General features: G+C 43.3%; 1 protein-coding gene across 2 annotated transcripts in view; it reads left to right on the top strand.

Annotated features, from left to right (window-relative positions):
• drd4b (dopamine receptor D4b) overlaps positions 1–12,423 on the top strand; it is a 50,295-nt gene extending 37,872 nt beyond the window's left edge. For both annotated transcript variants that reach the window (XM_071400501.1, XM_071400499.1), the window contains exon 4: positions 11,022–12,423. In XM_071400501.1, coding sequence (XP_071256602.1) covers positions 11,022–11,108 — 87 coding nt within the window. In that variant the 3' untranslated portion in view covers positions 11,109–12,423. The remainder of the gene's footprint in view (positions 1–11,021) is intronic.
• The last annotated feature ends 655 nt before the right edge of the window (positions 12,424–13,078 follow it).

Here is a 13,078-nt window from a genome sequence, read left to right as displayed (position 1 = left end):
GACAGAAAGACAGGCTGTCCCTCATAACACCAGGCAGTCAGTGAGGGTGGTTCCTGTTGAAGACGACACAGACAGACACCAATGTCGGCCGTCTCCACTCAGTAGATCACCGGCTGGGTGGCGATGAACGGTGGCGATTCAACATGTCAAATAGTTGGGAAATGAACAGAAAAATGTGGCTGTTCTGTGGTCAGAGACGAGGCTGTGCACTGCCGACGTTCCTGTTGGTCTTGTTCTTTACATTGAGGGTAGATATTAAGATGTCACTGAGGGTAGTGATTCCTACACGGAAAGTTGGGAGCATAAGAGGCGAAAGGAATGAGAAGCATTTAGCTTATACTCAACAGACAGAGAGACAGACACATCAGATCCTCTCCTACTAGACAGACAGACAGACAGACAGACAGACAGACAGACAGACAGACAGACAGACAGACAGACAGACAGACAGACAGACAGACAGACAGACAGACATCAGATCCTCTCCTACTAGACAGACAGGCAGACATACATCAGATCCTCTCCTACTAGACAGACAGACAGACATCAGATCCTCTCCTACTAGACAGACAGACAGACAGACAGACAGACAGACAGACAGACAGACAGACAGACAGACAGACAGACAGACAGACAGACATCAGATCCTCTCCTACTAGACAGACAGGCAGACAGACATCAGATCCTCTCCTACTAGACAGACAGACAGACATCAGATCCTCTCCTACTAGACAGACAGACAGACATCAGATCCTCTCCTACTAGACAGACAGAGACATCAGATCCTCTTCTACTAGACAGACAGACATCAGATCCTCTCCTACTAGACAGACAGACAGACATCAGATCCTCTCCTACTAGACAGACAGACAGACATCAGATCCTCTCCTACTAGACAGACAGACAGACATCAGAGCCTCTCCTACTAGACAGACAGACAGACATCAGATCCTCTCCTACTAGACAGACAGACATCAGATCCTCTCCTACTAGACAGACAGACATCAGATTCTCTCCTACTAGACAGACAGACATCAGATCCTCTCCTACTAGACAGACAAACAGACAGACATCAGAGCCTCTCCTACTAGACAGACAGACAGACATCAGATCCTCTCCTACTAGACAGACAGACATCAGATCCTCTCCTACTAGACAGACAGACATCACATCCTATCCTATCCTATCCTACACAGACAGACAGACAGACATCAGATCCTCTCCTACTAGACAGACAGACATCAGATCCTCTCCTACTAGACAGACAGACAGACATCAGATCCTCTCCTACTAGACAGACAGACAGACATCAGATCCTCTCCTACTAGACAGACAGACAGACATCAGATCCTCTCCTACTAGACAGACAGACAGACAGACAGACAGACAGACATCAGATCCTCTCCTACTAGACAGACAGACAGACAGACATCAGATCCTCTCCTACTAGACAGACAGACAGACAGACATCAGATCCTCTCCTACTAGACAGACAGACAGACAGACATCAGATCCTCTCCTACTAGACAGACAGACACATCAGATCCTCTCCTACTAGACAGACAGACAGACATCAGATCCTCTCCTACTAGACAGACAGACACATCAGATCCTCTCCTACTAGACAGACAGACAGACATCAGATCCTCTCCTACTAGACAGACAGACAGACATCAGATCCTCTCTTACTAGACAGACAGACAGACAGACATCAGATCCTCTCCTACTAGACAGACAGACAGACAGACATCAGATCCTCTCCTACTAGACAGACAGACAGACATCAGATCCTCTCCTACTAGACAGACAGACAGACATCAGATCCTCTCCTACTAGACAGACAGACAGAGACAGACATCAGATCCTCTCCTACTAGACAGACAGACAGACATCAGATCCTCTCCTACTTGACAGACAGACAGACATCAGATCCTCTCCTACTAGACAGACAGACAGACATCAGATCCTCTCCTACTAGACAGACAGACAACAGATCCTCTCCTACTAGACAGACAGACAGACATCAGATCCTCTCCTACTAGACAGACAGACAGACATCAGATCCTCTCCTACTAGACAGACAGACATCAGATCCTCTCCTACTAGACAGACAGACAGACAGACATCAGATCCTCTCCTACTAGACAGACAGACAACAGATCCTCTCCTACTAGACAGACAGATAGACATCAGATCCTCTCCTACTAGACAGACAGACAACAGATCCTCTCCTACTAGACAGCCAGACAGACATCAGATCCTCTCCTACTAGACAGACAGACAACAGATCCTCTCCTACTAGACAGACAGACAGACATCAGATCCTCTCCTACTAGACAGACAGACAGACATCAGATCCTCTCCTACTAGACAGACAGACATCAGATCCTCTCCTACTAGACAGACAACAGATCCTCTCCTACTAGACAGACAGACAGACATCAGATCCTCTCCTACTAGACAGACAGACAGACATCAGATCCTCTCCTACTAGACAGACAGACAGACATCAGATCCTCTCCTACTAGACAGACAGACAGACATCAGATCCTCTCCTACTAGACAGACAGACAGACAGACAGACAGACATCAGATCCTCTCCTACTAGACAGACAGACAGACATCAGATCCTCTCCTACTAGACAGACAGACAGACATCAGATCCTCTCCTACTAGACAGACAGACAGACAGACATCAGATCCTCTCCTACTAGACAGACAGACACATCAGATCCTCTCCTACTAGACAGACAGACAGACATCAGATCCTCTCCTACTAGACAGACAGACACATCAGATCCTCTCCTACTAGACAGACAGACAGACATCAGATCCTCTCCTACTAGACAGACAGACAGACATCAGATCCTCTCCTACTAGACAGACAGACAGACAGACATCAGATCCTCTCCTACTAGACAGACAGACAGACATCAGATCCTCTCCTACTAGACAGACAGACATCAGATCATCTCCTACTAGACAGACAGACAGAGACAGACATCAGATCCTCTCCTACTAGACAGACAGACAGACATCAGATCCTCTCCTACTTGACAGACAGACAGACATCAGATCCTCTCCTACTAGACAGACAGACAGACATCAGATCCTCTCCTACTAGACAGACAGACAACAGATCCTCTCCTACTAGACAGACAGACAGACATCAGATCCTCCCCTACTAGACAGACAGACAGACATCAGATCCTCTCCTACTAGACAGACAGACATCAGATCCTCTCCTACTAGACAGACAGACAGACAGACATCAGATCCTCTCCTACTAGACAGACAGACAACAGATCCTCTCCTACTAGACAGACAGATAGACATCAGATCCTCTCCTACTAGACAGACAGACAACAGATCCTCTCCTACTAGACAGACAGACAGATATCAGATCCTCTCCTACTAGACAGACAGACAACAGATCCTCTCCTACTAGACAGACAGACAGACATCAGATCCTCTCCTACTAGACAGACAGACAGACATCAGATCCTCTCCTACTAGACAGACAGACATCAGATCCTCTCCTACTAGACAGACAGACAGACAACAGATCCTCTCCTACTAGACAGACAGACAGACATCAGATCCTCTCCTACTAGACAGACAGACAGACATCAGATCCTCTCCTACTAGACAGACAGACAGACATCAGATCCTCTCCTACTAGACAGACAGACAGACATCAGATCCTCTCCTACTAGACAGACAGACAGACAACAGATCCTCTCCTACTAGACAGACAGACAGACAGACATCAGATCCTCTCCTACTAGACAGACAGACAGACATCAGATCCTCTCCTACTAGACAGACAGACATCAGATCCTCTCCTACTAGACAGACAGACAGACAGACAGACAGACAGACAGACAGACAGACAGACAGACAGACAGACAGACAGACAGACAGACAGACAGACAGACAGACAGACAGACAGACAGACAGACAGACAGACAGAGACAGACATCCTCTATTTTTCCTCTTTGACAACAACACTTATTCTATCAAAATGTTAAAGGACGGACAATTTTCTGTTTCCAATTTGTAAAAAGCATTTGTTGACTGTAATTGTTCTCCACATTCGCTAAATGAAATACGCTCTTGGAGGTGAAATAAATAAGGTTTTCTGGACCAATGTTGATACTTTGATTGCTTTATGTGGAAGGTCAATAAGGAAGCTCAATCGAGGAGCACACAATCCTATTTTAATTTCTTCCAGGGGTGCTCCGGATTAGTTAGGGACTGGCAAGCAGGGTTCAAATTACCCAGTGGAAATTGGAAAGATTTATGAAGGTTAATTTAACTGACATTTTGGGACGTTCTAGGGGGGTGCTCATAATCTCTAGGGGGTGCCCAACATATCTCGGGGGTGCCTGACATCAAAGTGTTTGACTTGTGGGGGGGGGGGAGTCCACATCGATATTAAAATGATCACCCCTCAGTACCCCAACCCCATTTATGCATGCAGATGAAGACAGGCTGTCTCTTAAGAGTAAAGTGTCTCCACCTCACAGAGAGTTGAGGTTTATATTCAGTGCCTCGTCCAATGAACACCCAACCAATTAATCACATGACGCACAGAGACGCATGGAGACACTCCAGACAAATGGCTTCTATCTCCTGTCAGTTGCCCCTTGATTAAGTGTCTGTCCAGGGAAGCTCTGATTCACAGCTGTAGGTGGTTGGTGGGTCTTGATCAAGTGTCTGGTCAGGGAAGCTCTGATTCCCAGCTGTAGGTGGTTGGTGGGTCTTGATCAAGTGTCTGGTCAGGGAAGCTCTGATTCACAGCTGTAGGTGGTTGGTGGGTCTTGATCAAGTGTCTGTCCAGGGAAGCTCTGATTCACAGCTGTAGGTGGTTGGTGGGTCTTGATCAAGTGTCTGGTCAGGGAAGCTCTGATTCCCAGCTGTAGGTGGTTGGTGGGTCTTGATCAAGTGTCCGTCCAGGGAAGCTCTGATTCCCAGCTGTAGGTGGTTGGTGGGTCTTAAGTGTCTGGTCAGGGAAGCTCTGATTCACAGCTGTAGGTGGTTGGTGGGTCTTAAGTGTCTGGTCAGGGAAGCTCTGATTCACAGCTGTAGGTGGTTGGTGGGTCTTAAGTGTCTGGTCAGGGAAGCTCTGACTCACAGCTGTAGGTGGTTGATGGGTCTTGATTAAGTGTCTGTCCAGGGAAGCTCTGATTCCCAGCTGTAGGTGGTTGGTGGGTCTTAAGTGTCTGGTCAGGGAAGCTCTGATTCACAGCTGTAGGTGGTTGGTTGGTCTTGATCAAGTGTCTGTCCAGGGAAGCTCTGATTCCCAGCTGTAGGTGGTTGGTTGGTCTTGATTAAGTGTCTGGTCAGGGAAGCTCTGATTCCCAGCTGTAGGTGGTTGGTGGGTCTTAAGTGTCTGGTCAGGGAAGCTCTGATTCACAGCTGTAGGTGGTTGGTGGGTCTTAAGTGTCTGGTCAGGGAAGCTCTGATTCACAGCTGTAGGTGGTTGGTGGGTCTTAAGTGTCTGGTCAGGGAAGCTCTGATTCACAGCTGTAGGTGGTTGGTTGGTCTTGATTAAGTGTCTGTCCAGGGAAGCTCTGATTCCCAGCTGTAGGTGGTTGGTTGGTCTTGATCAAGTGTCTGTCCAGGGAAGCTCTGATTCCCAGCTGTAGGTGGTTGGTGGGTCTTAAGTGTCTGGTCAGGGAAGCTCTGATTCCCAGCTGTAGGTGGTTGGTTGGTCTTGATTAAGTGTCTGTCCAGGGAAGCTCTGATTCCCAGCTGTAGGTGGTTGGTTGGTCTTGATCAAGTGTCTGGTCAGGGAAGCTCTGATTCCCAGCTGTAGGTGGTTGGTGGGTCTTAAGTGTCTGGTCAGGGAAGCTCTGATTCCCAGCTGTAGGTGGTTGGTTGGTCTTGATTAAGTGTCTGTCCAGGGAAGCTCTGATTCCCAGCTGTAGGTGGTTGGTGGGTCTTAAGTGTCTGGTCAGGGAAGCTCTGATTCCCAGCTGTAGAGGTAAACTAAGCTTATTAGGTTGCAGTGTCAGTTCCAGAGGGAGGAAGAGCTTCCCTGTTCAGGAGCTGGTACTACCTGGCAGCCTATTCCCTATTTAGTGCACCACTTTTGTCCAGAGGTTTATGACGGCTCTAGTCAAAAGTAGTGCACTACATAGGGAATAGGGTACAGTTTAGGGTGCAACCCTAATCTGTATCGCTACTCCACCCCGACCTCCAAGTGCTTGACTGAGTATTTATAGCAATCCCATCAACATTCCTGCATTATTCACCTCACCAGAGAGGCAGGCAGGTTTCTAATCTACAAGGACATCAGCCATGCTGTTCAATTTTCTCACTCCAATCGCCATATTGTAAATGCTTTTTTTGGGGGGGGGGGGGATTCATCCCAAATGGCACCCTATTCCCTACATAGTGCACTACTTTTGACCAGGAATAGGGTGCTATTTGGGATTCCCCCGTATTAATGTTGACAGGGTCTAGGCAGTGTAAATGAGTGTTACCCAGCCGCTGAGGTGTCGTTGTGAATTGATTGCGTGTGAATAGATAGTTTGGGTTGCTAACCCTGTGGCAACATTAAATGATCAACCGCTATACACTTACTTACCCTCTCACAGTTGGAAAAAGATATTAACAAATATTTTCCACAGAATGAGTTCTCTCTCTCGCATTAGTGTACGTCGGTCTTTGTAAAATGTCAACATGCCACTTTATAAAATGGAGTGTTTTCTGCTTCAGGGGCAAAAGGAGAATATAAGATAATTGTAAAAAATGTGTGAAGGTTAAACTGCTGGTTAATGTTCCTTGAGTCTCCATTAAATAGCAATAAGAATGACATAGTAGATTGGCTGTGCTTTACTTATCAGATCAACTGGGGTTGGCAGTGGTACAGTAAAGTCTGGTGGTTGTCGGGAGATTTTATACCACTTTGATTCAGCTTCTGCTTGGTCTTGGTAACAACGGTTATAAAGGGCAACAGTATCAAATCAAATCAAATCACATTTTATTTGTCACATACACATGGTTAGCAGATGTTAATGCGAGTGTAGCGAAATGCTTGTGCTTCTAGTTCTGACAATGCAGTAATAACCTAACGAGTAATCTAACCTAACAATTCCACAACTACTACCTTATACACACAAGTGTAAAGGGATAAAGAATATGTACATAAAGATATATGAATAAGTGATGGTACAGAACGGCATAGGCAAGATGCAGTAGATGGTATCGAGTACAGTATATACATATGAGATGAGTAATGTAGGGTATGTAAACATAAAAGTGGCATAGTTTAAAGTGGCTAGTGATACATGTATTACATAAAGATGGCAAGATGCAGTAGATGATAGAGTACAGTATATACATATACATTATATTAAGTGGCATTGTACGTAGATAAAGACCTACAGTATGTAGATAAAGACCTACAGTATGTAGATAAAGGGATACAGTACGTAGATAAAGACCTACAGTAGGTAGATAAAGACCTACAGTACGTAGATAAAGACCTACAGTACATAGATAAAGGGATACAGTATGTAGATAAAGACCTACAGTACATAGATGAAGACCTACAGTAGGTAGATAAAGACCTACAGTAGGTAGATAAAGGGATACAGTACGTAGAGAAAGACCTACAGTATGTAGATAAAGACCTACAGTATGTAGATAAAGACCTACAGTATGTAGATAAAGACCTACAGTACGTAGATAAAGGGATACAGTACGTAGATAAAGACCTACAGTACGTAGATAAAGACCTACAGTACGTAGATAAAGACCTACAGTATGTAGATAAAGACCTACAGTACGTAGATAAAGGGATACAGTACGTAGATAAAGACCTACAGTACGTAGATAAAGACCTACAGTACGTAGATAAAGACCTACAGTACGTAGATAAAGACCTACAGTACGTAGATAAAGACCTACAGTACGTAGATAAAGGGATACAGTACGTAGATAAAGACCTACAGTACGTAGATAAAGACCTACAGTACGTAGATAAAGGGATACAGTACGTAGATAAAGACCTACAGTACGTAGATAAAGACCTACAGTACGTAGATAAAGACCTACAGTATGTAGATAAAGACCTACAGTACGTAGATAAAGACCTACAGTACGTAGATAAAGACCTACAGTATGTAGATAAAGACCTACAGTACGTAGATAAAGGGATACAGTACGTAGATAAAGACCTACAGTACGTAGATAAAGACCTACAGTACGTAGATAAAGACCTACAGTACGTAGATAAAGACCTACAGTATGTAGATAAAGACCTACAGTATGTAGATAAAGACCTACAGTACGTAGATAAAGGGATACAGTACGTAGATAAAGACCTACAGTACGTAGATAAAGACCTACAGTATGTAGATAAAGACCTACAGTACGTAGATAAAGACCTACAGTACGTAGATAAAGACCTACAGTATGTAGATAAAGACCTACAGTACGTAGATAAAGGGATACAGTACGTAGATAAAGACCTACAGTATGTAGATAAAGACCTACAGTACGTAGATAAAGACCTACAGTACGTAGATAAAGACCTACAGTATGTAGATAAAGACCTACAGTACGTAGATAAAGGGATACAGTACGTAGATAAAGACCTACAGTACGTAGATAAAGACCTACAGTACGTAGATAAAGACCTACAGTACGTAGATAAAGACCTACAGTACGTAGATAAAGACCTACAGTACGTAGATAAAGGGATACAGTACGTAGATAAAGACCTACAGTACGTAGATAAAGACCTACAGTACGTAGATAAAGGGATACAGTACGTAGATAAAGACCTACAGTACGTAGATAAAGGGATACAGTACGTAGATAAAGACCTACAGTACATAGATAAAGGGATACAGTACGTAGATAAAGACCTACAGTACGTAGATAAAGGGATACAGTACGTAGATAAAGACCTACAGTACGTAGATAAAGGGATACAGTACGTAGATAAAGACCTACAGTACGTAGATAAAGACCTACAGTACGTAGATAAAGGGATACAGTACGTAGATAAAGACCTACAGTAGGTAGATAAAGACCTACAGTAGGTAGATAAAGACCTACAGTATGTAGATAAAGACCTACAGTAGGTATATAAAGACATACAGTATGTAGATAACGGGATACAGTAGGTAGATAAAGACCTACAGTACGTAGATAAAGACCTACAGTACGTAGATAAAGACCTACAGTAGGTAGATAAAGACCTACAGTATGTAGATAAAGGGATACAGTACGTAGATAAAGACCTACAGTAGGTAGATAAAGACCTACAGTAGGTAGATAAAGACCTACAGTATGTAGATAAAGACCTACAGTAGGTATATAAAGACATACAGTATGTAGATAACGGGATACAGTAGGTAGATAAAGACCTACAGTACGTAGATAAAGACCTACAGTACGTAGATAAAGACCTACAGTACGTAGATAAAGACCTACAGTACGTAGATAAAGACCTACAGTACGTAGATAAAGGGATACAGTACGTAGATAAAGACCTACAGTAGGTAGATAAAGACCTACAGTATGTAGATAAAGGGATACAGTACGTAGATAAAGACCTACAGTAGGTAGATAAAGACCTACAGTAGGTAGATAAAGACCTACAGTATGTAGATAAAGACCTACAGTAGGTATATAAAGACATACAGTATGTAGATAACGGGATACAGTAGGTAGATAAAGACCTACAGTATGTAGATAAAGGGATACAGTACGTAGAGAAAGACCTACAGTATGTAGATAAAGACCTACAGTATGTAGATAAAGGGATACAGTACGTAGATAAAGACCTACAGTAGGTAGATAAAGACCTACAGTATGTAGATAAAGACCTACAGTATGTAGATAAAGACCTACAGTATGTAGATAAAGACCTACAGTATGTAGATAAAGGGATACAGTATGTAGATAAAGGGATACAGTACGTAGATAAAGACCTACAGTAGGTACATAAAGACCTACAGTATGTAGATAAAGACCTGCAGTACATAGATAAAGACCTACAGTACGTAGATAAAGACCTACAGTATGTAGATAAAGACCTACAGTATGTAGATAAAGACCTACGGTACGTAGATAAAGACCTACGGTATGTAGATAAATACCTACAGTAGGTAGATAAAGACCTACAGTACGTAGATAAAGACCTACAGTACATAGATAAAGACCTACAGTATGTAGATAAAGACCTACAGTATGTAGATAAAGACCTACAGTATGTAGATAAAGACCTACAGTACGTAGATAAAGACCTACAGTACGTAGATAAAGACCTACGGTATGTAGATAAAGACCTACAGTATGTAGATAAAGACCTACAGTACGTAGATAAAGACCTACAGTAGGTAGATAAAGACCTACAGTATGTAGATAAAGACCTACAGTACATAGATAAAGACCTACAGTACATAGATAAAGACCTACAGTATGTAGATAGACCTACAGTATGTAGATAGAGCTACAGTACGTAGATAAAGACCTACAGTACGTAGATAAAGACCTACAGTACGTAGATAAAGACCTACAGTATGTAGTTAAAGACCTACAGTACTGTAGATAAAGACCTACAGTATGTAGATAAAGACCTACAGTAGGTAGATAAAGACCTACAGTATGTAGATAAAGACCTACAGTATATAGATAAAGACCTACAGTAGGTAAAGACATACAGTATGTAGATGAAGACCTACAGTATGTAGATAAAGACCTACAGTTCGTAGATAAAGACCTACAGTTCGTAGATAAAGACCTACAGTATGTAGATAAATACCTACAGTATGTAGATAAAGACCTACAGTATGTAGATAAAGACCTACAGTACGTAGATATAAGTTGATTGATTCATAATTGATGGGATATTTTCCAGAATCTCAATGCTCTTACATAGTAAGGAGGTAAAGTCACCTCATCTGATCAATCAATCATCCGTGAATCAATTAATGGATCCATTTATCAGAACAGTCCCCTAACCTCTCCTCTTCCTCCTCCTCTTCCCCTCCCCTCAGGTTGCTTCCTGTTCTGCTGGACCCCGTTCTTCGTCGTCCACACCACGCGGGCCCTGTGTGCTACCTGCTACATCCCACAGGCCCTGATAAGCACCGTCACCTGGCTGGGCTACGTCAACAGCGCCCTCAACCCCATTATCTACACGGTCTTCAACACGGAGTTCAGGAAGTTCTTCAAGAAGTCCCTCCACTCGTTCAGCTGCTGCTGACGTCAGCCCCACACCGGAGGGACAATGGTAGCTCTAACCGTACTCTCACAGAAGGCGTATACTACTGCACAGGCATTTCTAAGGGTCAGGGTTAGGGTCAATTCAGAAGGTACACAAAAAATGTCCAATTATCTTCAATGCTTTTCAGTGAGGAGAATGTGGAATTGGATTTTGGTTTGACTTTCTGAATTGCCTGGAGATGGCCCAGGGCTACATCTGTATCTATTGCTTTGGGTGGCCAACCCTCCTCCTGGACAGCTACTTAGTGAGCAGGTTTTTGCTCCAACCCTACCCTAAACAGATGACCTAGCTGATTCAGCAGGGATGGAGTAAAAACCAGCTCACCCTGTAGATCTCCTGGAGGAGGCTACAAAGGGCAGGACTATGTTTTAATGGAACCTTTATTGAACTAGGCAAGTCAGTTAAGAACTCTTATTTACAATGACGGACTACCGGGGAACAGTGTCAGCTCGGGGACAAGGTCTTGCCCCTGAACAAGGCAGTTAACTGCTCGGGGATTCGATCCAGCAACCTTTAGGTTACTGACCCAACGCTCTAACCACTAGGCTACCTGCCGCCTCAACCCCATAGTCATGCCACTGAGATATGGGTTATATGAGTGTTTATCTAGTGGGTGGGCATGAGTTGGCACATTTGAGACCATACCAATTGTTCTAAAGTAACATCTCTAACCATCCTGGACACTGGGGCGATGCCAAACGAGCACGCCCGGTATTCCTTAATATTGTTTATTACAGGTGTGGTATGAGGCTTAATACTAGCGTTATAACAGTATTACGATAGTGTTATTACAGCCCTGTGAATACACCTTGAATCTGAAGTTATTTAGCTTAAAGACAGCATTAAGAAGAACAGAAGCTAATCAATGCATTCATACAGTATGTATAATACTAAAGCTATAGCCTGGAACCTCATATACAAATCCACTCATACAGTATGTATAATACTAAAGCTATAGCCTGGAACCTCGTATACAAATCCACTCAAATGTTGTTGTTTAAAAAAAAAAAGTTTGTTGTAATATTGTTTTTTTGCCATTTTAACTGAAGCCAATACTTTGACTGTATCTGCCTGTAACAGCAGTGTGTTTTGTCGGGTCATTGACAGTGCCTACTGTTTACCATATCCACGTTTTATGTGGAACGCTTTCCAATAAAAAAAAGACACCTCTTTGTAAAAGCAATGACTTGTTCTCACATCAGTATCAGCAATAACACCAGTATTTCAGCTAAAACTCCTTGCAGAAACAACAACTTAGACGGTCGATTATACAAATGTACACAGAAAAAGATCTAGGTCTATATATCAACACATCCGCTTTCCCAGCTAAATAAACTATCTATCTAGCAACACTTGGCAGAATGTACTTTACATTTAAATGACTTTCAGTCAGTCAGACAAAGTGGCTGAGGAAAATGAGGAGAATTCTACAGTGACTTTTCTCCCACTTCTGTGGCTAGTAGTTTAGAGAGCAATTTAAACACTCAGGCAGAGAGAGAGAGAGACAGAGAGGTGGCAACAAGGACAGATGAAACCATGAGAAACTCTGGGAACATCAGAGATCCAACTGCAGTTGGTCACATGATTTACAGAGAGAGAAGAGAGAGAGAGAGAGAATTGAATTGAGAGAGATAACAAATGTGACCATTTTGATGACGTACATAATGCAAGAGAGAGAGACGTGATGACACACTATCATGATCGTCACCCAGCACCACCAGCCACCTAGCCATGCTGAGTGTTCTGGAGGCTCTCTCTGCTCCACCAGCCACCTAGCCATGCTGAGTGGTTTGGAGGCTCTCTCTGCTCCACCAGCCACCTAGCCAT

The sequence above is a fragment of the Salvelinus alpinus genome, chromosome 5 (assembly GCF_045679555.1).
Source record: "Salvelinus alpinus chromosome 5, SLU_Salpinus.1, whole genome shotgun sequence".
In the NCBI taxonomy this organism is placed as follows: domain Eukaryota; kingdom Metazoa; phylum Chordata; class Actinopteri; order Salmoniformes; family Salmonidae; genus Salvelinus; species Salvelinus alpinus.
The sequence above is the reverse complement of the archived record's forward strand: the minus strand, read 5'-3'. Positions and strand labels throughout refer to the sequence as shown.